The sequence below is a fragment of the Talpa europaea genome (genome assembly GCF_964194135.1).
Source record: "Talpa europaea genome assembly, chromosome: 12".
In the NCBI taxonomy this organism is placed as follows: domain Eukaryota; kingdom Metazoa; phylum Chordata; class Mammalia; order Eulipotyphla; family Talpidae; genus Talpa; species Talpa europaea.
Window position 1 is genome coordinate 81375735 of NC_140079.1, and position 23340 is coordinate 81399074.

Consider the following 23340-nt stretch of genomic DNA (forward strand, 5'->3'; position numbering starts at 1 on the left):
TCCCCATTTTACAACGAAGGAAACTGAGTCCTAAAAAGGTCAGGTGAGATGCCTAGGGACACAAGGAAGTGGTGAAGTCATGATGGGTTCTCTGTAGGAAGCATGACACTCTCACACCTCTCTCAACATATTTCAAGATGAAAAAAGGCCAGGTGAGTCAGGACTTATGAGTGGTCGGTACACAGCTTACAGCGTGATGAGAAGGGACATGCAGGAACGTAGGAGAGGGGCCTTCCCAGCCACGTTTCTTCTACTCTCCCAGTTATTCTCCCCATTCAGCCCAGAGACTTCCCACACTGCTCTTCATTTGGCTAGTTCCTAGGTGCCTGTAGTGCACCCTGCTGGCTTTCCCAGCTGGGCCCTCACCCTACACTTCCCTTCACACTCCCCTCCCAGTTTCTCTCGCTGCTGCTGCTCTTTCTGTGAATGCCTTTCACAGCAGTGTCCTTTCAGAGTGTCCTGCAGCTCCAAGCCTAGCTGAAGCCCAGATACCACTTGAGACATGCAGGTGATGCTCTGCTTGTTCTTACAGGCCCACACCCATCCCTCCTACTTCTACAACCCTACCGCAGCGACCTTGTGCCACCTGTACCCACACTGCATGCCGAGATTTCACGTTCTTTAGCTCTGCTTTTACACAAAGATACCAACTTGGGACCTGTACACAGGGGGCACTTAATAAACACCTGCTAAGCAAATGACCCAGAGAGCTCAGCTTTTGCTGTTTTTCTCAGGCTCTCAAGTGCTCAGCATGCTTCCATCATGGACAGACCAGGTACCTGGGTAGTCCTAACAAATGACCTGTCTCATCAGAGCCGGAATAGCTACCTCGTGTTTTCTCAGCCACTGTCCTCTCCCTCTCTTGATGAAGAATGCACTAGACATGGGTCTCCCTGGTGGTGCAGGCAGTTGAGTGCCGCACTGTGAAGCTGTCCACAGCCTCTGCAGTGCGGGTTTGATCCCGGCCGGCAGGTGAGAATCCCACATGGCGTGGCAGACCTCTCCTGTCTCGCCCGCTGCTCCCCTCAGCAGTGTATTTCGTCAGTCTGCCTGTTCTGTTCCCCGCTCTGTCTCTGGTGAATCCTCTCATCCTCCTGCGCATCTGGCCTGTACCCCAGCTCTTGCATAAATTAAAAAAAATCTTTAAAAAAAAAAAAAAGAACGCACTAGACAGATGCTTACACCCCTCAGACCATGACCTTTCCTTAGACCCATTTACTCATCTGCACGAAACCACTGTCTTTGTCAATAGCACCAACTTCTGAAATGTGGGACAAGGGCAAGTGTCCTGACCTATAGCTTTCAAAACTCCTCCATTTCTTACCTGTGGGATGGAAACAGTCTTACCTGGATGTGCGATCCCACAGTCCTGTGCTTCCACATATTCCCCAAAGCAGTCTATCTGGGTTGGGGTCACATGTCTCCACTCCTCCTCGGGGAAGGCCAAGGCCATATCTTTAAACGGTCCCAATGCCTGAAACAACAGAAGTTATTTCTTTATAGCAGAAATAGTCTAAAGGCAGGAGAGAACTTAGAGAACAACAGGGAAGAACAGAACAACAAGACAGAGGAATTGGAGTCCCCAGGCCCTTGGTCTTAGGCACAGAGGTGCCTAGCTCTTGAAAATTTAATGACACGTAACAGATTTGTTTGAGTCTTTGCAAGTTTGAGTCTCTGCTGCTGGCACTTAGCTTGTAGCTAAAACCACAGAATCCAATTTCCACTTTTCAATAACCTCTGCTCAATCCTCAAGCTCATTAGAGCCTGGAGCTGCTGTCTATCCCCCAATCTAGAATTTTCTCTCAGAGACCAGGAAACATTCAAGCAATCCCTGTCGTAAGAATGATGCCCCATTAAAATACAGGCTTTGTTAAAAAAAAAAAAAAAAAAATACAGGCTTTGTCATTCACCACACCATAAAGAACTATTGCAGCAGTGGGAGGATCTGACCAATTTAAAAATGCTACTGTCCAATCAAAAAAGATAAACACATGCAATTTGCAGCAACATGGATGGAGCTGGAAGGGATCATGCTCAGTGAAATAAGCCAGAAAGAAAAAGAAAAATACTCGATGGTCTCGCTCATAGCAGGAATCTAGAAAACCTAAATAAGGGACCAGGAAAAAGAGTAACTATAAAAAGGAAAAAATCAAAATCAACAAACAACTATGAACCAGAGACACACTGGGGGCAGGGGAGGGGGGGAGGAACGAAGGGATTGGAGTCAAAAAATAAGGGGGTTGCAATTGTATGGGGAATATAAAAATAAAATTTAAAATAAATAAATAAATATAAAATAAAAATAAATAAATAAATACAAAATTAAAAATTCAAAGAAATACTGAAAAAAAAAATGCTGCTGTCATTCTGTATCTTCTTTAAACGGCACCCTTGGAAAACAGGAAAAGGAAGTGACACAGGCATCAAATTTTGTCCAATTACTGTTTAAACTAGATCAGACCTGACTCACTTCTTGTTTCTGCCAAGTGACAGCTTTCCTTCTATAAGGATTGCTTTCCAAAAGGTTGACGCACTGGAAATTCACATCTCCCTAGTAACACTCAGCATCCCATGATATGGCAAGAGAGCCCCTTCAAGGCTTTAGTTGTACTGTTTATGGCAGGCTAGGAAGTACTAACAAGACCAAAACTCCTGGTGTGGTCAGAGCAGGGGCCAGAGAAACCAATCTGCTCAGCAACCCCCGGAACCCCCACTTGAGCCGGCTATATTCCTGCTGATATGGCAGGAAGAGGAGGTACAAAGGAAGAAGAGCAGGAGGAGTCATAGAAGTACTGGCCAACCACCACAGCCTAGTTCACACCTACAGGGTTTCTATCAGAAACGTCTTCCTCCTCACAATTATAACACTGAGTCAATTTAAAAAAAATTTCAAGACTAATACAACTGACCGGATTGAGCCTTACACCTAAACCCAAAGGCATAAGGCTCAATTCAAATTAACAATGGAATGGTAAAGTGAAGAAAACAAAGCTGTCATGTTCACAGAATAAGAAAAATAAAGTGATTTAACTTTGGGGATGGCACTCTGTTGTGCAGAGAAATCCATGGGAGAGTGACTCTCATTCAAACAATGTTATGATTCACAGAAGGGCAGAAGCACAGCTCACCTGGGATCCAGTTGTGAGGAACCCAGCTGCCATCTCTTGGTCTCTGGTGTTCACTGCAGGGAGTCCAGGACCAGCTTGAAGAATAGGCAGAGCTGAGCAGGGGAATAAAGCATGAGAAGGATTAGTGCTGTTGTACAGTTAGCACGTTCAGAGATGTCCACTGCCTGAACAGAAGCCCAAGAGTGGTAAGAAGACTCCAGACAGACAGGGGCACAGGTACATCCTAACCTGTTCTCAGCTGGGAAGATGGCCTCAACCCAATATGCCTTGTCCCTTCAAGGTTATGCAAGCCCCTAGTCACACTATGGGCATAATCCCTTTTGAGATTCAGTAACACAATAGTCACAGATGATTTTTAGGGATATGGTTTGTCTGACCCCTTAAAAAATATCCCTATACATCAATTACATATAGCTTAGAGATTTCTGAAAGGGATTTAAGGGAAAGGAGAAAAGAAGATATGAGAACATGATCTTCCCTGCAGAAATCAGGAAGTCAAGCTACAGAAAACAATGTCACTTCATCTGTTTCCTACTGAGGTCAAGGAAGTAGCCAGGAAAATTCAGAATTACACCTTGGAGGTAACTTAGCTATCAATTGCTGATTTTGTAAAAGGAAGTGGAGGGGGAAGGCAAAATGCATCATTTCCTAGATTCTTGCTTGGGTACTGCTGCAGCTTACCCTGCTCCGGGAAGGCCTGTGTCCCATCTCCAGGGTCTTGACTGAGTTGCTCCTCAGTGCCTTGGTCTAGGCCTTGAACTCCTTCTCCGTGAGGCATCCCCCATTCAGGCTTGACCTCCACTGGCCCCAGATGGCCACTTGGTTCCCAAGGGGTTCTGCAAAGTGTTACTTCCTCCTGGTCGCCCTGCATGTGGCATGGAACCTATGAACAGTCCCCAACACCTATTAGAATATGGCCTGGGGAAGGCTGTTATAAAGGAAATTAAATCCTAAAAAGAAAGCCAAGAAAAGAACCATTCCAGCTACAAGACAGAGGATGAAAAAGCTGGCTCAGTTCTTCCCAGGCTATCAGTGAGAAGGTAAAAAGGAAGTTAAGCTCACTTTATCAGGTTCTCAGCAACTTCTATGTGTCCATGCCTTTTACAAGGGCTCCATTCTGTCTGCCTCAATACTGATCAATTGTAAAATGAATATCAGAGCATCTAAATATTATTTTGTTGAGATTTTGCTCTAAAACACTCACTGCTAGAAAAAAAATCCCCAGTTACAGAAGCTGAAATAAAAAACACAAAATGCAGTGAAGTAGCGGAGAGAAAAACACGCCCTAAAAATAGGAAGAAAAGTCAAAAGGACTCACAATGCAACTTATTCACAAAAACAAGGCAATTCCTGACCCACTTCTTAATTCTTGAGTTGGAAGTTTAAAAAAAAACAAAAACAACTCTCCTGGGATTATACAAGAAGTCAGGGTAACTGCAGTGGGGAAAAAAACTGAAGAATGATTGTTATTTGCAAGCAAAACAGTAACATTTGGTGATGCACTCTCAATCTCCAGCCAACATCCAGCAGGGAGCAGCAGAGATATGGGCAGAGTCCCCAGGAAGCAGCTGAGACACAGTTACTTGGTGTGACCAGAACAATACCACAGAATCACTGGAGCATAGGAGCTGACATGCAGATGTGGAAACAGCACTGTCACGGACAGCTCTTCCAAGTAAGAATATTCACCAAGTGGAATTCCCTGCATTTCCACACATTTCTGCCCAAAGAACGAGTCTACTGGGGACCTTGAAGTCGATTACATCTGCTCTCCTTGGCAGGTTCACAGAAACATGACAGGTCTCTGCGCTGATGACCAAAGAGAAGCTAAAGGCCCTTCCACAGATTTTGCATCTTCCCTGGGAATGGCTTTTCTTGCTGAATATGCCACTGCCCTTCAAAAATTACCTCAAGGAGTCTGGGAGCAGAGGAAGGAGATTCTACGCCACATCTACTGCTTCCTTAAATCTTCCAATTTGTTAAATCTTCCCTTCCCACACCAACAAAATAAGACCCCAATACCCCCTTCTCACCCACCGCCTTGGCCTCCAATGCTCTCTCTGTGAAGTCCTCCACCATGGCGACCAGGGCCTTGCCACTTTCCAGGCCATGCTCTCGAATCCAAGCATAGAACTCCCGGGGTAGGATGGTCAGGAACTGCTCCAGGACCAGCAGCTCCAGGATCTGCTCCTTAGTGTGCAGCTCAGGCCTCAGCCATTGGCGACAGAGCTCCTGGAGTTCCCTGAGGGCTTCATGTGGACCAGCTGCCTCTTGGTAGCGGAACTGCCGAAACCTCAGACGAAAAGACTCAGGGCTATGGTCCTCCCTTCCCTTGCCCCAGGGCAACTCTTTCTCCAGTTTTACCACAGGAACACCCAACTGCTGTTGAGGATCTTCTGCCATCCCTGGACGCTCTTTAAGCATCTTCAAGTTCCCTCACAGAAGACTGAAGATCTGTTGGGAAGATAAGACAGACAATGATGGCAGCACAAATGAGACAAAAAAAAAAAAGAGTCAGTCCATCCCAGTTCTATCTCTGTAGCAATGAAAAGTTTGCTGGAGCACATAGTAATAAGGTACCTTTAAAAAACTGAACATAGGGCCTCCCTGGTGGCGCAAGGGGTTAAGCATTGCACTATGAAGCAATCAGCAGCCTCTGCAGCACAAGTTTGATCCTGGGGCCAGCCAGGGAGAAACCCACATGGCGAGGCAGACCTCTCCTATCTCGCCCACTGCTCCCCTCAGCAGTGTATTTCAGTCAATCTGCCTGTTCTGTTCCCCACTCTGTCTCTGGATCCTCTTACCCCCTGCATCTCTGGCCTGTACCCCAGCTCTTGTATGCACATACATTCTGAAAAGCATGTCAATTCAACTCAATAAATATATGCGCACCACTTATTATGTGCGGAGGGGAAATTGAAAATATATAGCTTCCACCCACAAATAACATACGATCTCATGAGGGAGCTAATCCTATCGTCAGAAAATAATGTAAGATGGGTTATAATTAGGTCGATCACAAGAGCTCACCCTTCTAACACTAAAGGAAATATACATTGAATACATACATATATGCCAAGCCCACAGAAACAAGAAATAGGTAACAAGATAAGCAAGGCCCTTACTATTTCATACTCATATACTAGCACAGAAGACAGAAAAAATCAAATGTAAGCAAACAAAATTATAAATAGAGAAAAATTCCAGTAAGTTAACAAGTAGGGTATTAATATGGGATGATCTACTTAAAGATTTTTCTGAAGAGCTAAGACCCAAAGGATGAGAAACAGCCAAACATTCAAAGCGCATTCCAAGCAAAAGTTTTAAAGCTAGAAATTACTCTGCAAGCCTGTCAAAGCCAAAGCACAGAGCAGCTTCAGTAGAGGGAGGGAGGGAAATGGTTGCACAAGAGGAGGCAGAAGTAGGCAAAAACAAATTATTCAGAAACCAATTATGAACATTACTCTTATTTATTTCAGTAAGAAGCTACATATTTTGCAAAGGTTAATTCTGCCTGTTGATTAACAATAGAGACTAGATTAGAGGGGATAAGAAGGCAAGTAGCACTTACAGGGGTCCAAGCAGGAGATGATAGGGGCTTAAATAAGGGTAGTGGCAAAGTAGCCAAGTCAAGACTTTTTTTCTTTTTCTTTTTGGTAGGTAAAACCAATAGACTTGCTGGCTTGGATGTGAGGATGTATTCAACCTAAAGAAAACAGAGCAACTATTATCATAATAGATTGAAGACTTTGTAACTGGCAAAGGTTTGACCATTTAGAAAGCAGATAAACACTTCCATTTAAAACTTACAATTATTTCCGTGAGTACTACTCCCCCTACTTTTCACATGGAGACCGAAGATATAAGCAGTTAAATGCTGGCCACGATCTACCTCCTGAAAAATGTGGTGTAGATGAGAAAAATGGGAAATCAAAGGGAGAAAGAAAGATTAATGAGGTTCAAGTACTGATGAGAAAGAAAAGGCAAGTACTAGACTGGAGGATGAGTACTATTTAATTGCTGGGGTGAAGAAACTTAGACTGGGAGGACATGTTACGGAGCAGCCCCGATATAAAACCCCTCTCCCTGTCCTGTAACAGACAGACCTGAAGTCCAAAGACAGGCAGGGACTTGGGTTTTAGAGAGGGATCACCCTAAATCGAACAGAGAATGAGGGAAGCCCAAAAATGCTGCTTAATGTTCTACCGGTATTTGTGTATTTATCTACCCTTCCTAAACCTATTTTACATTTTCCATCGACTCATTTTCTCTGCCGCATCAACGGAGATTTTGCCTTCAAAACTTTCCAACTATTGCATTAATTGCCTGCGTTACTGAATCCATCGCACTGTAGTGGGATACGTCCCCGTCTACCGGATTCCCTGAATGAGGTCCTCATTCAATCTTTTAATGCTGGCTCTTGACAATTAGGCTATTCTTTAAATGAGTGTTGTACGTCTCGCTCTAAAAAGACTACTTTCACTTTCCAGAGGGTTCTGCTGCAATTCAAGGTCTCAGGTGGGTGGACACCCAGCTTTAAGCCAAGCCTGGCCGAGCGGGATCAGCCTCGCTCCTACCTGAGCCTACCGCTGCGTGGCCCCACGTCCCGACCCCGAGGGCCTCGGCGCAGCGGGAGGCAGCTCCGGGGAGACACGCCGCCCGCACGTCCAGCTCTGACGCCGCCCAGACCCGCAGCGGCCCCACAGCCCAGCTCCGGGCCCCGGTCCACCCCGCCAGCAGCCTGCCGCAGCCCAGACCCGGCTCTCCGACCCGCGCCGAACTGCCGTGCCCTCGACTGGCCGGAAATGGGTTGCAGACGCTGTCAGACAGGTGCGCCAGAAAAGGACGTTTCCGTTTCCTCTCTAGGACGCTTGGAGGTCAGTACGTCTCTATGGTCGCTTGTCCAGGCCGACTCAAACGAGCAGGCTGCCGCGAGGAGCTCTTCCGCCGCCAGCTGTTCCCCTTAGGCCGCTCGGCCGGTGGCAACTTCCACCTCCCTTCCTGCTCTCCCCTGTGGGAAGGCTCTTCCAGACCCAGTGCGTCGCTCAAGGGGCTGTGGAGCCCAGTGGGTCAATCAACATGTGTTTATTCCAGTCCCCGTGGGGCCCCGTGCACGGCGTAGGGACCAAGGGCTTCGGAGAGGAGCACCAGCATTAGGAACTCACCTAAGAACGCGGGGCCTGCAGCCGGTGTGGGAGGGGTGGAGGAACGGGCACCTGAACTCAGATTTGAAGGTGGACCCAAAAGGTAGGTAAGAGAGCCCCCAGCAGAGGGAGCAGGACCAGCGCAGTGCGTGGCGGGGAATTGATGCATGCCCGAAACCAAGGCCAAATGGTTAAATTGCCTTCAGACCAGAACAGCACAAGAGAAAGAAAAAACGTATCTTTCCCTGAGACTTGCTTTTACTCACACATCAAAGCCTGGAGGCTTTTAGACTAACCTTAAGCTGTGCTCCAAGGCCAGGTGAATTTTCCTTGTAAGGCCTAGCCAAATGAACTTCAGCCAAGTCCACATTTCTTTGCCCCTACCCCACTCCTCAGGCAATAGAATTGAAATCCATTGTTTTCAACCCCAGCCCCCACATAAAGTGCAACATTGCTGACCACAAGAGGAGTGATTTGAGAACTTTTCTCCTGTCTTTTCGGTAGGTGTCTACTCACATAAACTTTCTCTGTTCCAAGAACCAGTGTTTCAGTGATTTGGTCTTAACTGTACGATGGACACAACGTGGGGAATTGGGTAACACTGCCACATTAGAGTAGCTCAAACTACAGGGTGGGAGGTGTGTTGTCCTGCCCACAGTTCAAGGCTGCAAGGACCCCTCTATGTAAGTTGCCCTTAAAAAACTTTAAATGTGATAAAATTTGTTGCACATGGTAAAGTGAAGAATCACATCTGAACTGGTTACACTAAGTTGCCAGTAGAAAAGCAGAATTTTGCGAGGTCAATATGTTCCAACTGCTGCAGGCAACCCACACACTCCTATTTAATTATCCCACTGTTATTAACAGAATGAAACAAATAGACTCCAGAATAGCAGAGCCAGAATCTTGGTAACAGGCATGATTACTGTTAGCATGACTCCAACTCATGTTAAAATGAGTTTGAATTCCCTCCTCAGCGTGAAGGGATGGACAGCTGGGGGTGGGACAAAGAGACAGATGTGGAAGGCCTAGGTATTTTAGAATCTACCGTTGGGTTAAACAAGTGGTCCTCCAGTGGGGACCGTTGTGCCCCCCACCCCTTAACAAAGAGGATATTTGGCAGTGCCAGGAGATAATTTTGGTTGGCACAACTAAGGAGGTAGTGGTGCAGCTGGCATCTAATGGGCAGAAGAGAGCTGAGGTGCTATTAACTTTCCTGCAAGAAACAGGAGAGCCCCCACAATGGAAATTATCCAGCCCAAAAGGTCAGTAGTACCAAGTCTGAGGGACACTGGGTCAAAGAGCTTACATGGATGGTCTGACCCATCTTCCCCCAAGTGACTTTTCCTCTCCTACTACCAGAGATAGGCCCGAAGTCTCCTGGGGTCACCTCTTTAATGCAGGCAGTTGAGGTGGCAACTTTGCTGATAATGTACTCAGGACTGCCAGCCACAATTTTGAGGAAATGTGCATAAATATGAGCATGGAGGGTTGTGAAGACCCTCTAGGCCATGTTTTGCAAGGAATTTTGGAAGGTCAGGAGGATGCCTACGCTCTACCCAAAAGGTGCTGTTTGTATGAGCTCATGACAGCCCTGAGAGGTGGCTAAGCCCTACAGGCTAGTGCAGGATCCCCTCCCACCCTAGAAATAAACTTTGATGCTGACACACTTGCTCCTGACTCTGGTGGTCAACATGACATTGGCCCCCTTTCAGCCACCTACTTTCCTTTCACTGCAGGTGAGTGAAGACTCAGTGAATATGCCCTTACAGAATGTGCCCTGTCATCTCTGCCCCCAAGCAGTCCTCTGTCCCCACCTCCATCCCTCCTTACTGGATAGAGGCTGAAGCTTCCAACATTTGACATGGAAGCAGTTCGCAAACAGGCCACGGAAAAATATTCCTCGGACCCATTGTGCTCAAGTTGCACCCAGAAGGGAAAGATGGAGAGCAGCAATATGAACAAGTAGCCCAGGGAGTTCAAGGCGGGGGCTATGGCCCAGGTGAACTCTTATGTCCTGTCCTCTAAAGTCAGCATCACCTGTGCAAGGGAAAAGTGAGTGTGAACAAAGAGGAATCTTCACTAAATCTCCACAGCCTGAGATGAGGTCTGCAGAAATGTGTTTTTTTTTTAAAGATTTATTTATACAAGAACTGGGGTACAGGCCAGAGGCGTGGGAGGGTGAGAGGATTCACCAGAGACAGAGTGGGGAGCAGAACAGGCAGACAACCGAAATACACTGCTGAGGGGAGCAGAGGGCACAACAGGAGAGGTCTGCTGCACCATGTGGGATTCTCACTGGCCAGCTGTGAATCGGACCGGTGCTACAGAGGCTGCGGACAGCTTCACAGCACAGTGCTCAACCAGCTGCGCCACCGTGGAGGCCCAGTCTGCAGAAATGTTAACCCCTCAGTGAGGCTCTGAAAATGTCGATTTCTTTGTTCCAATAAACTTTACAGTGTATAGACCTCTTCAGTAGACTTTAAAAATGCATAAGGGCTTCCCATGTAGCCTAGGGGTTAAGTCTCAGCGCTATCAGTGCTATGGCCTGAATTCGATCCCCAGCCAAGGAGCTAACCCACCTTTCCAGCAAAGCTCACTTTGGTCCCATCCACTCCATGCCACCCCAGCCACCAGCCATCAAATATTCCCTTCACAAAAATGAACATGCACTTATTGGATACCCCATGCCCAAGTGTGGCCACTCTGCTCCCCCATTCTGACATACTAAGAAGTACAGACTAAATTCAGTGGACACACTGAACTAACATGAATGAATATTTTAGGAAGGCAATATGGCCACTTCTTGTAAAGACTAGCAGGGAGCCTGTGGTAAGGGCCTATGCCTCTCATCTAAAATCTGATTCCTTTCAGGCCTCCCTGGTGGCGCAGGGGGTTAAGACACAACCTATGAAGCTGTCCTCAGCCACTGCAGCATGAATTCGTTCCTCTGGTCCGCCAGGGAGCAACACACATGGCGCAGCAGTGTACTTCGGTCAATCTGCCTGTTCTGTTCCCCACTCTGTCTCTGGTGAATCCTCTCACCCCTCATACCTCTGGCCTGTACTACAGCTCTTGCATGCATAAATAAATAAATCTTAAAAAAAAAATAAAATCTGATTCCTTTCTTCCTCTAAAGTTTTCAAGGCCAAATTCATACATCTTTCCAAGGCTTCCTGGGCCACTGTCCAGTTCACAGGACTCTTCTTACATTGTTAATTGTCCCAGAGTCTCTCTTAGTCAACTATTGCAACTTAACTCTAAGCCTATTGGTGGGTGGGAGGTTTTCTTTCAACTTAATCTCAGCACCTCATAACAACTACTTTACAAATACTTGTTGAGTTAAAAATTAGCCTGAACACATAATTAGAAGGCCAAATGAATGAAGGAACCCCCGTCCCAACAAAGGCCATCTCAAAGTCATTTATGAGATTATCTAAACCTTTGTCCCCAATTAGATTATTCAAGTCCATTTTTTTAACATACCAGATAATAATGAGATGGCAATGAAATTAAAATGTGGATATTTCTAGTTTAACCTCATTCTCCATCAGCAGGTGGCTGACTTGTCTATTGTATTTCACAGGCAAGATACTCTCTTGCAGTTCTGACTTTTAGTGGAAAATATATCTTCCCTAATGATAACGGGGCCTTCCTGGTGGCACAAGGGGTTAAGATGCAACCTGTGAAGCTATCTGCAGCCACTGCAGCACGAGTTCGATCCCCAGCAAGGGAGCTTCCCACATGGTGCAGCAGACTTCTCCTGACTCGCCACTGATCCCCTCAGCAGTGTATTTTGGTCAGTCTGCTCTGTTCCTACTCTGTCTCTGCTGAATCCTTTCACCCGCTACACCTCTGGCCTGTACTCCAGTTCTTGTATGTATAAATAAATAAATCTTTTTTTAAAAGGGAGGGGGAGCTTGGCTAGGGTGACAGGAGGAATCTGCTCTTTTCCTGGTATTTGGGGGTATGGGTCACTCTTAATTAGGTTCATTCATTTGTTTATTTACACAGCATTTACTGAGCTGCTCCAAGAGCCAAGAAGTTTAACAGATGCTGGAATGACAGATCTTCAAGACAGCGCTATGACAGTGTTGCTGCTGGTCAACAGTCAAAGGAAACATTAATCACAGGCTTTATATATACTAGAGTTTTGGCTAAACAAAAAAGTAGTTTTGCACCCAGACAATTCTAAGTGTAAGACTAAAGTATCTATCTGATCCAGGGCCGCGGCTGAAGGACAAAATATAGATGAAGATTAACCAGCGAAGTCAGCCCCTCGCCCTTGCTGTCCTGCTGTTGGGAGAGGGACACGGGCTCCCGGGACATCTGCTCAGGCAACTCCTCCATGACGTGGTCCAAACCCCGGAGCTGCTCCAAGGCCAAGGGCTTCTTTTAAAATGTCTTCTGAGGGGCAAACGAGGTGGTGCAGGGGTTGAGTCTCCGCACTATCCCAGTCACTGCAGCACGAGTTCAATCCCCTGCCAGGGAGATGGTGCAGCAGACCTCTCCAGTTGTGCTCACTGCTCCCCTCAGCAGTGTATTTCAGTCAGTCTGCCTGTTCTGCTATCCACTCTGTCTCTGGTGAATCCTCTCACCCTCCACACCTCTGGCCTGTGTCCCAGTTTTTGTATGCATAAATAAATAAAAAATCTTTTTAAAAACTGTCTTCTGAACACCACACAAAAGAGGGCAATCATTTAAGGAAAGTCAGGGAGAAGGCACTGATAAGGGGGAAAGCGTAGGTAACACTTTCTCACGAGAGGCTCCCAATCTAGAAGGTATTAGAAGCCTTATTACCCTTGGAGGCTGGCTGGGCGCGGCCGTTGGGGAGCAGCCAGGTTAAGAGCTTCGAGAGGCTGCCGTGGAAGCGGGCGCCGCTCCCGGACCGCAATCCAAGGCAGGGCGGCCCCAACACTAGCGGGGTCCTGTGCCTCACCCAGGGCGCCGGGCGCCGTCGCACCCTTGAGCCCGACTCCGCCGCCGCACAGAGAGTCTCCCATCGCGACGGCCGGGCTACCCACCCCTTCTCCCGTGGGGCCCGGGATCGCTGAAGCCCGACACTCACTCGCTCAAAACGCGCTGCTGTATGGACTCCGGCCTCCCACAGACAAAACTGGAAAATACTAGGGTCCCAGGTCGTGCGCTTCCGGGTCCCATCTAGGAGCTCGGAGGCCAAATCTCTATTGAGGGTTCTCTAGGAGCCACTGGGGAGCCGGGGCCCAGAAGGAGTGGGGCTGGGGTCGTCAATCAGCGTTTGTCCTTCCCCAAGGATGGCTTGAAAGACTATATACCAGACTTCTGTTTGCACATCGTCTCTAAGTGACCTGGGATCTAAATTAGGTTCCTGCTTCCTCATCTTCACTATTCCTTGGACACCCCATTTGCCTACAGCGCTGTCTCCTTCCCTATTTTGCCACACACTTCCATCTCCCTGCTTGTCGATCACAAGGTCAGGCAGACCCTGCCCCCCATTCAGCCAGTCTGCTCCATCTCTTCAACCCAGTCCCTCCAGGTCTTGCTTGGCACATGTAAACAAGCAGGGGGAATTGCCACCGGTGGACTGAAAGAGGAAGCCTTAGAAAAAGGGGCAAGATAATCAGGCTATTGCGCCTTGGGTATGGATTTGTCAGAAGCACATTTGATATGTTGAAACAGGAAAAGAGGTGAAGCAAATGAACTGTTCATAAGGGGAGTTCCATACTAAACTCGTAAATAACAGCTACTTGTTAGGAGCACTTACCTGAGCATCTCTTTAATCTTCACTAGCCCATGAAGTTGGTACCTTTTCTCTTACATGCCAGAAACTGCAGTTCGTAATTAAATGCAGTATTTGAACCCTGGCCCACTCAAACTAGCGCCCCTGTTCAGCTGCAACCAAGAAGTCAGTGGAGGAGCCTGGGTGGAAATTTGTAATATGGGCACCTATAGAAGACAGGCACCTGTAATCATGTCCAAATTATAAGTTCATAAACATGAAATACAACCGGCTAATCATTTTCTCAATGTGAAGAGAGTGAATGGGCTGAGTCAGCAAAATTTTAAATTTCGTCTTTATTTTCTTGTTGATCCGATAGGGCACCATCTATTTGAAAGTATTCTTACAGTCTTGAATTAAACACTAGTTCCCCTGTGCACTCATATGTTAATGCCATATCATACAAATGTTAGAAGTGTCTGGTTCCATGAACTCTAGCAGGGAGCTCTTACTACAGTCAAGGATGCCTGATGATTCCTCTATCATCAGAGAAAGTTCTCCAAACCCAGGGACAATGCTATAATCTTGCACTGCAAAATGCCTTCTCATTAATTCCCTTTTTCAGATTTTATACTAAATCCTTATTTATAACTTTGAGCACTTATGACCAGTACCTTTTGTATCATTAAATTTTCATGCTATTATTCTTTTCTATTGTATAGGCAAGAAAACTAGTGAGGTTAACTTCCACTTAATCAGGAAATAGTTAAGTTTAAGCCATTGTTTTGACAACTACTGAAAACTGTTTATTCAGTGGATGGTTTGATTCTCATTTGATTAGGTGAACTGTTTCCACTGGTTAGCACTGAGTATCATAAAGCCTGGCAATTTGTATTAGTGAATGAATGGAAGGGTGAATGAACTTACATGTTTAGAAATGGGAATCCCATTGTGCCTTGCAGAGATTACACCTTATGGGCCTCCTTTAAATTCCCTTCTTGCACTTCCTCAGTCAACAAATTGAAGGAAGGCATTCCTCCAGAGTTCATTAATTGATTAACTTGAAAAGGCCATACTCTCTCATCCACAAGCTTTCTGCCATATTCTTTTGCCTGAATTAATCTCCATGTTCCTCTTTCAATACCTTTCCAGGATATCGCCATCTACTCAAGCCAAAAATCTAGGAACCTAACTTGATTTTCCAATTACCATTTAGCTCTGCTGTTATAATCAGAGGTGACAGTAAATCTTGGTAAAATAAATTCACCAGTAAGTTCTAGCCAGCAGAAACAATTAAAATTACATTTGGGGAACTAAAAAATGAAAATGTAAATATACTGATGGGGGAAGGGGTATCCTGACAGGAAATAGAAATTTGGGAGCTTTGAATAGTGGTTTACCATTGTCAAAACTGTTTCAAGGAAGAGAATCTTATTAACTCTCAAAAGACAAGAGGATATTTTCTCCTAGTACCCCACACATCTGTGGGAGCATTTAGGATCATGCTGCAAACTGATGACAGTGAATCACTGGGGATATAACAGAATAAAGAGCTATCAAAGAAAACTCTGGGTTCTGGGATGTGTCTAATATATCATGATGGAAAGCTTTGGATGCAAACAGATCTTTGATTTACTTTACCATTAATTTACATATGACTAACAGGTTCAAGCTCTCTACACCTCAGTTCCTCTTTAAAATGGAGAAAGTTCCCTTGAAGAGTTGTGAGGATTAAGTTTTAATATGTATAGATATACATGGGCATGTAGACAAGACAAATAGTTAGATCTTCCTCAAAGATTATACTTCTTCCCTTCCTGAATCCTCCAGACTAAAAAGACTAAGAACACAAACTCATGTTACATTGGACAATTAAAGAGTGGCAAGTTTAAAGGGGTAAATTACTTGCCTTCCAGAACTGTTCCTCGTTTAAATGTGTTTACTTAAAAAACACATTCTTTCCAATGAAACCTTAAACTTTTTACTCCTATTTTATGCACTAAACCATCCTAATCAAATAACCTTTTAAATCCTAAATATTCATACTTTGTTTCAGAAGTATGTAGAAGAGCAAATTTTTTGTGATCAGTACAAAGGAGATTGACTGATTCACTCTTCTGAAGGTTTCTGGGAGGAACTGAGTTGTAGCCAGGAAGGTAATTCCAGCACTTTTAAATGCCCTGGCTGTGGTCTTCAGATTTTATTTAAAACAGATTCTCATAGTATCAAACACTTTTATTCAAGTGTTTTATTCAAGTGTACAAAAGCACATTCCTAAACCAAATGCATACATGTGATTTTTACATATTCTGCTATTTAGGGATTATGTAATCCTGTTTCATAATCACTGCAGATGACCATCAATCTCTCTATATGTTAGGGTATACACATTCATAGATTGGAGAATTTTTCATTTGCTTTTACATTTAGATCAATTCCATTTAGATTCTTACCTTGCCCTGATAAGATCCTATGCTTGCTGATGGCTAAGAGGTAACATACAGTGGTAGACTATCCTAGAGGTTAGCCCTAAGAGACTTAAAGTGAACAATAAATTTTCATGTATTTTTTTAAGGGTCCCTAATGATTATAACATCTGAATATGAAGGCCTCAATTGCTGAAATGACAATCAGAATTTTTAATAACAAATATCTTATTCACAAAATGTTATGAAGCTTAAGATGGAGAATAGAATAAGATGCTTTCACATTATTTGAAGAATAAACTCTTGCTTGGTGATATAACAGCGACCCTGAACTCTGAAACCAGTATCCATGGTCACGTTTATCAATCAATAAAACCACGTTCTTTTATATGGCCATGTTCTTTTAGATGGTCTTACATATGGAATATAGACTCTAGTAATATACAAAAAAAAAAAAAAAGATGATAAACCAACAATTATACAATGCTCCCATACTGTCCTGGGTTGATGAGGGGACACTGGGGGTAGAAACCAGATACAAAGCAACCACAACAGTTTACAATTTTACCAGAAAAAACTCTCTTGAAATACTCCTAGAGATGTTCCGTGAGAACAACATCTGTGTTGGAAGGCTATAGTTCCTTAGTGATATTTTTTGATTCTTTAGTGTGTTCTTTGATTTGCCCTATCAAAACCAGAGCTAAGCATTTTGTAAGCCTTCAGTGGAAATATATAAATCACATCTAAACTAAAAAATATTCTAAACATAGACATGCAGAGTAGGTGCTAAATGTAGCTTGGCCACCTGGAGTCTAATTAAAAGATTCCCTGGTGACCTTATCATATCTTTTAGATGCCAGTGGATCGAGAGAAGGCAGCTAAGAACTTGGGCATTATTTGAATAAGTCTAGCTGCATGCCACAAACACAGTGGAGCTAAAATCCCTCATAATCATGGAGGGACAGGATGTGGAAATCCAATTCCTCTAAAAGATGTTTCACTTTAGAAGATATCAGAACATCTTTATCAAGGACAGGAAACTTGTTGATGAAAAGCTTAAAACTAGGAAACTATCACTTGAAGGTACTTAATGAATGAAGAAATCAACAGGAATCCAAGTTTCAGGCTAATATGGAACAGAAAGTAAGAGACCTCAGCAAAGATTAGGCCTACGAGTCTGTTTTGGAGAGAAGTTGGCCTCAGAACAGAAAAAAATTAGCTACTTTTCCAGAGTTATGTTTTAACAATTTGGTGTATTAATGATAGCTTAGGGAAGCAGTGACCAACAGAACCAATTTCAGGATAAAATAAAAATGTTTATAGGCCATATTAAAATAAAAATAGCTTGAGTTCCATAAATAAAATATACATAACTACTTACAACACCTATCATATTAAATAAAAGAATATCATGGGAAGACAGCAATGCATTCTCCAAGTCACTCCTCAGAATAGGTTCTTCTGCAATGAAAAAGACTGGTACTATATATTAGCAATTTCATATACAAATAATCAGCCATAATCTGCAATAATTGATATCAAGCATGAAATGGTGATACACTTTTTCACTTGCATCATATCAGATTCTGGTCTAGTGTGGAAACTCTGATGGTGAAAAAGACTTGAATTTCTACTGAAAGATATGTCACATTTATACACTCAAATGACTTCTTGGGTATAGATTTTTTGATACTCAATGACTTAGAATATGACTGAATCTTCCCACACACATACATATTCATAGGCTTTCTGCATGAAATGAATCTGATGAACAAGACTGTTTGGTGGCTTTCTCACATTCATTATAATGGAATTTTATTCCAGTATGAATTCTCCAATGGTGACTAAGGTATGAAAATAGCATGAAACGTTTACCACATTCAGTATATTCATGGGTTTTTTCATTGTTATTGGCTTGCAGGTATTAAGCGTTTAACACTAATAGCTTTCCTACATTCATCATCACATTCTGAGAAATGGTTTCCCTCTGGTATGGAGTCTCTGATGCTGAAAAGTTTGAGCTAAGAGCAAAGACTTTATCACACTCAGTTACAGACATAATTTTTCTCTGCTGTGAATGCTCAGATGTTAAATGAGGCCTGAACTTGACTAAATGTCTTCCCACGTTCAATACATTCATAAGGTTTCTCTTTGGTATGAGTTCTTTGATGTTTAACAAAGTGTGCTCTCTGACTGAGGTTCTTTTCCCATGCATCACAATCAAAGGCTTTTTCTCTAGTGAGGACTTCTTGTTGCAGGACAAGATCTGAGCTATGATCGAAACTTTCCTCATAATCATTACACTCACAGGATTTCTCTCTCCTATGAATTTTGTGATGCTGAATAAGGCATGCGGTTTGTCTGAAGGCTTTTCCACATTCATTACATTCATGTGGTTTCTCTCCTGTGTGAATTCTTTGATGCTGAATAAGATGGGAATTCAATCTGAAGTCTTTTCCACATTCATTACATGTAAAGGGCTTTTCTTTGAGACGAAATCCTTGATGTTTGATAAAGGTTGGTCCACATTCACTGTATTCATTGGACTTCTCTTCACAGTGGGCCTTTTGATGCTCAGATAGGTATGAGGTCCGACAGAAGTCACTGCCACGTACAGCACACTTATCAGGCATCTCTCTGTGAATTCGCTGATGCTGAGTCAGGTGTACACTACGACTGAAGACTCTTTCACAATGGCTACATTTAAAAGATTTTGCTCTAGTATGCATTCTCTTATGCTGAATTATGCCGGAGCGCTGACTACAGGATTTATCAGATGCTTCATGGGATTTATCAGATGCTTCACATTTATAGGGTTTTTCTCTAATATGTATTCTTTTATGTCGACTAAGACTTGAGCTCTGACTGAAAGATTTTTCACATTCCTTACATTTGTAAGGTTTCTCTCTAGTATGAATTCTCTGATGTCTAGAAAGGGCTGAGCTCTGATGGAAGACTTTCTCACATGCATCACATTTATAGGATTTCTCACTGGTAGGAATGCTCTCACATTTATTCAGGGGGGAAAGATCCATTAAGCTTTCTTTATATTCACTACTCTGAAAATCCTGTGTTAGATTTATTTTTCCATGTTTATCAGCAGCTGAATTCTGGTTGAGGCTCACGTCATACTTATCAATATCATCAATATTCTGTATCCTAAGAACTCTCTGATCAGTATCAAGGGAAGAGTCCAGACTGAAGCTTTTTTCAGAGTCATGATATTCACTGTTCTTCTCACTGGTGAAAGTTTTCTTGCTAATTGTTATTTGCCTAAATTCTCTCTCCAGGAAAAGAAATTTTCTTAGAATTTCCTGAAGCCTTTCTAATCTGTCCTCGGATTTATATACTTCTATAGTCTCAGGAACTTGGGCAATATCCTTTTTGAGTCTTCCTACTCTCACTTTGTATGACTGTACTTCTTCCGAAATTTTCTGCTTAGGAATCAACAGCTTGTTCTCTTCTCTGGTCTCTCCATCTGATTCAATATATAAATAGAAAATGCAAATGTAATCTGCAAATGTACCCTGTGCTTAGAAAAAGAAAACTGAGGGGGAAAAACTAAATAATCTAACATCTACCAGGATCAAAGAAGTTTATTTACTCTGAAACACAGCCACAAAATCTCAACAGCTTATGTATGGGCAAGAACAGGAGCAGCGAGGTAGTATCCAAATCATTCAGGGTGTGGTAGAAACAAAGGGCATGTTCAACAGGGTAGGAAAATAAGCAATTAAGGTATTACAAAAGCAGTAATAGGGAAGCAGTTCAAAAGAATTAGATCAGTAACTTGACCTAATATAACTTATAAAACAAGGGACAAAATAAATATTAAAACTTAAAGGAAAAGAAAGGAGCTCTCCAACTCGGGGGAATAGACAGAGCTCTTTATTCTGACTGCCAAAGCAGTTAAAACTTGGGTCAACAACTTAATTATACTTCGCTAATTCCATCTGTTGATTCTGCCTTACTCACCTGAGCAGGTATCTCTTAAGACTTCTCTATTCTTAGTTTCCAGATCAAAGACCTGTAGATCTTGTTCCAGCTGGAAGATCCCATCAGGCTTGGAAATTGGAAATCCTGCTCATAGAGAAGGAAATGGGATGTGGCAATTTATCCCCAGATACTTTAACAGCCACCTTTTTTTTTTTTTTAAAATAGTTAATGGAGAGAGAAAATAAATTCTTAGAAGACATTAGAAAGGCCTGGAGAGTGAGGAAGGCAAAGATCCTCTATGAGGAGCTCATATTTATACTCTAGAAAGAGGTGTGTGAACAGGTAAGTTGATGACTTTTGAGAGAAGTGTTCACTTAAACATTATTCAGAAAAGGGAATTTGTGCATGGGTGTGTGACTGTCCTCACAGAAATTATTACCATTACTCTTTATCTGCTGCCTATCGATCAATCTTTGTATAAGACCAGGTCTACAAAGATTAGATCTGGTCAAATTAAGGTCACCAAAATATAACTGCTGGGCTGGAGAAAGGTGAAAACTCACTTGTGAACACTAAGCGAAACTGTAGCAACAGAATTAGTGAGAACTGAATAAATTGGTCCAAGGGCCAATCTCCAGAAAAAATCGGTTTAAAGTACACATGAGGAAACAAATAATAATATACCACATCCTTGCCCATTAGGAGCTTACTTTTGTTTAGTCAACATTATAGAGTGCCTCCTATATGAAATATGCAAAGATGAAGAGTTGAGGCAGATAAGGTGCATCCCCCCCACCCCCCGCCTCCCAGGGACCTTAAACTCTAACTGCAGAGACATATAAACTAACTGAAATATGATACAGTGAAGAAAGGACAATACAAGTGCTTCTTCACAAAAACTGGTCTTTCTTTGGTTTGGATAATGGACTGCTGGGATCTAATCTCTTTTAAAGCAAAAGCAAAGGGAAGTTTGTTTTTGAAAGGGCAGAACTATTATGGTACCAAAGGGGCAATTTTTATACATGTTCAGCCCAGAAAGATTCTACCAGCACACAAACAAGGTCTAGTTCAAGCCACATCTCCAAAAGCCTTTCTCTTCATTTAAATGCCTATAAAACTACTCCTCTTATCCTGACATATTACTGCATAAGAGTTTATAGATTTTTTTAAAAATTGGTTTCAGGTATTATCATCTCTATTGTATTTATAAACTCTTTTGAGAACCAGTGACCATGTGTCTTGTATCTCACATTTCTTTGGATTCATTCATGTAAGAGCTGCTCAATCTTGTGTCCCAGATAGCCAGTATTTTTAAATTGGGCCTGAAAAAACACAATGATCCACAGCTGCCTACCTGGAATTCCCTGTGAGGGAGATTAGGGAATATGAAAGCCATTTATTGTGTTTCTAACTTCCTGTTGGGTATTAATAGAGTCAATTCTCCTTTTGGACACATATTAAGTTAAGGTTCTCCGTAAAAAGTAAAATAGTTTCACAGGTTTGAACATAATTTAAAATTTTTAACTCTGATATATTAAGGTGTTTCTAAATATTTGATAATGAAACAAATACTGGTTATTTACTATGTATCTATACTTAAACACAAGCATAACAAAAATATTTTCATTTGGGACAAAGGATTTGACTTATGTTTAAGGTAATATAGAAAGGTATAAGAAAATCTCTAGCAGACAGAGATACAAGACTGCAGTTTAGAAATAAAATCACCTGTATCATCAAAATATTAAGCTAAGATTTACTAAAGAATTTGGTAGGTATGCTAAGATCTTTACAAGCTTTCACTCACTTAATACTCACCATAACTTAAGAAGCAGGAACTATTATAGTGCCCATTTTACAAATGGGAAAATTACTATTCAGAAAGGTTAAATAAATTGCCCAAAGTCATAATATCTGTAGAAGTTAGGGCTCAAGTTTCTTTCAGACTTTGAAAAATGTACTAGTGAAAAAATAATGATCAAGAATAAAATCTATCTCATCCTCCAACATAGGTACACAAAGAAAACAGCAGGCCAAACATATTAACAGAGTAAAAGATGAAAATAATAAAAAGAATAGAGAAACAGTGACTAGAACAATTTATAGACAGCCAAGATTCAACAGATTTGGAATCACTGACATTTTAATAAAAAGGAATCATTTAGTATCAAAGATCATAAGAGATCATTTAGTAGCAAAGAAATCAAAATCTTTTTATAACAAAAATCCAAACTCCTAAGGAAACAATCTGAGCAAGATTCAATTTGAGAAAAATCCACTATAAAGGAATAATTTGAACACTCCTGAAATTTTCATTTGTATTAAAAAATTTGGTCTATCATTGCATCATTTGCTATTTTTTTCCCACACCAGGTACTTAGAAACATAATCTAATTTAATCCTTGGCCACTCCAGAAAGGTAGACATTATTTTTCAAGTCTTATAGATGAAGAAAACAAGTGTCATTTTAAACAATTTGCTCAGTGTATCACAACTAGTAAGGAAAACTCAAGTCTGATTTCACAGTTTATATTCTTCCCAAGCTATTGTACTAAGGGTCACAGAAAGCATTAAGGTAGACTTTTCTTGCCATTGACTTGACTGTCTTTTTCCTAAATTTACAGAAAAAACTCTATGCTTTCAAAATATGCCTGTGCTTCAATTTTTCCTTACCTAAAAATGACCTTTACCTCATTTGGCTTGTTGCCTGTACCAGAATTATGCTAAGATTTTAGCTATCTGGAATCTTCATGACTTTCTTCCTGGTCCTTAATATAAATACACATACACACAAAAATATCTCCTTAACAACTCATTCTTGTGTAGATAGCTACTATAACAACATATTTCTAGACAATTTTACTTCTTGAATGCATGTTCTTTCTGCTTCCAAACTGTACAACCTAGTGCTTGCCTATCCAATTTATCTGTCATTTTGAATTGTTATCAGGTACAAACCCATACAAATATAAAAAACACCGCAAGTAGAGGAACTAAGTCTCCTAAAG

General features: G+C 42.5%; 1 protein-coding gene across 1 annotated transcript; it reads right to left on the reverse strand.

Annotated features, from left to right (window-relative positions):
• Nucleotides 1-702: 702 nt before the first annotated feature.
• Nucleotides 703-5552, reverse strand: ZSCAN25 (zinc finger and SCAN domain containing 25; the record flags this gene model as incomplete). The annotated part of the gene is made up of 4 exons (XM_084251453.1): nt 703-1474; nt 3129-3220; nt 3810-4011; nt 5166-5552. 4 exons carry the CDS (start codon nt 5550-5552, stop codon nt 1220-1222), a joined length of 936 nt encoding a protein of 311 aa, XP_084107579.1. The 3' UTR covers nt 703-1219.
• Between the last annotated feature and the right edge of the window lie 17788 nt (nt 5553-23340).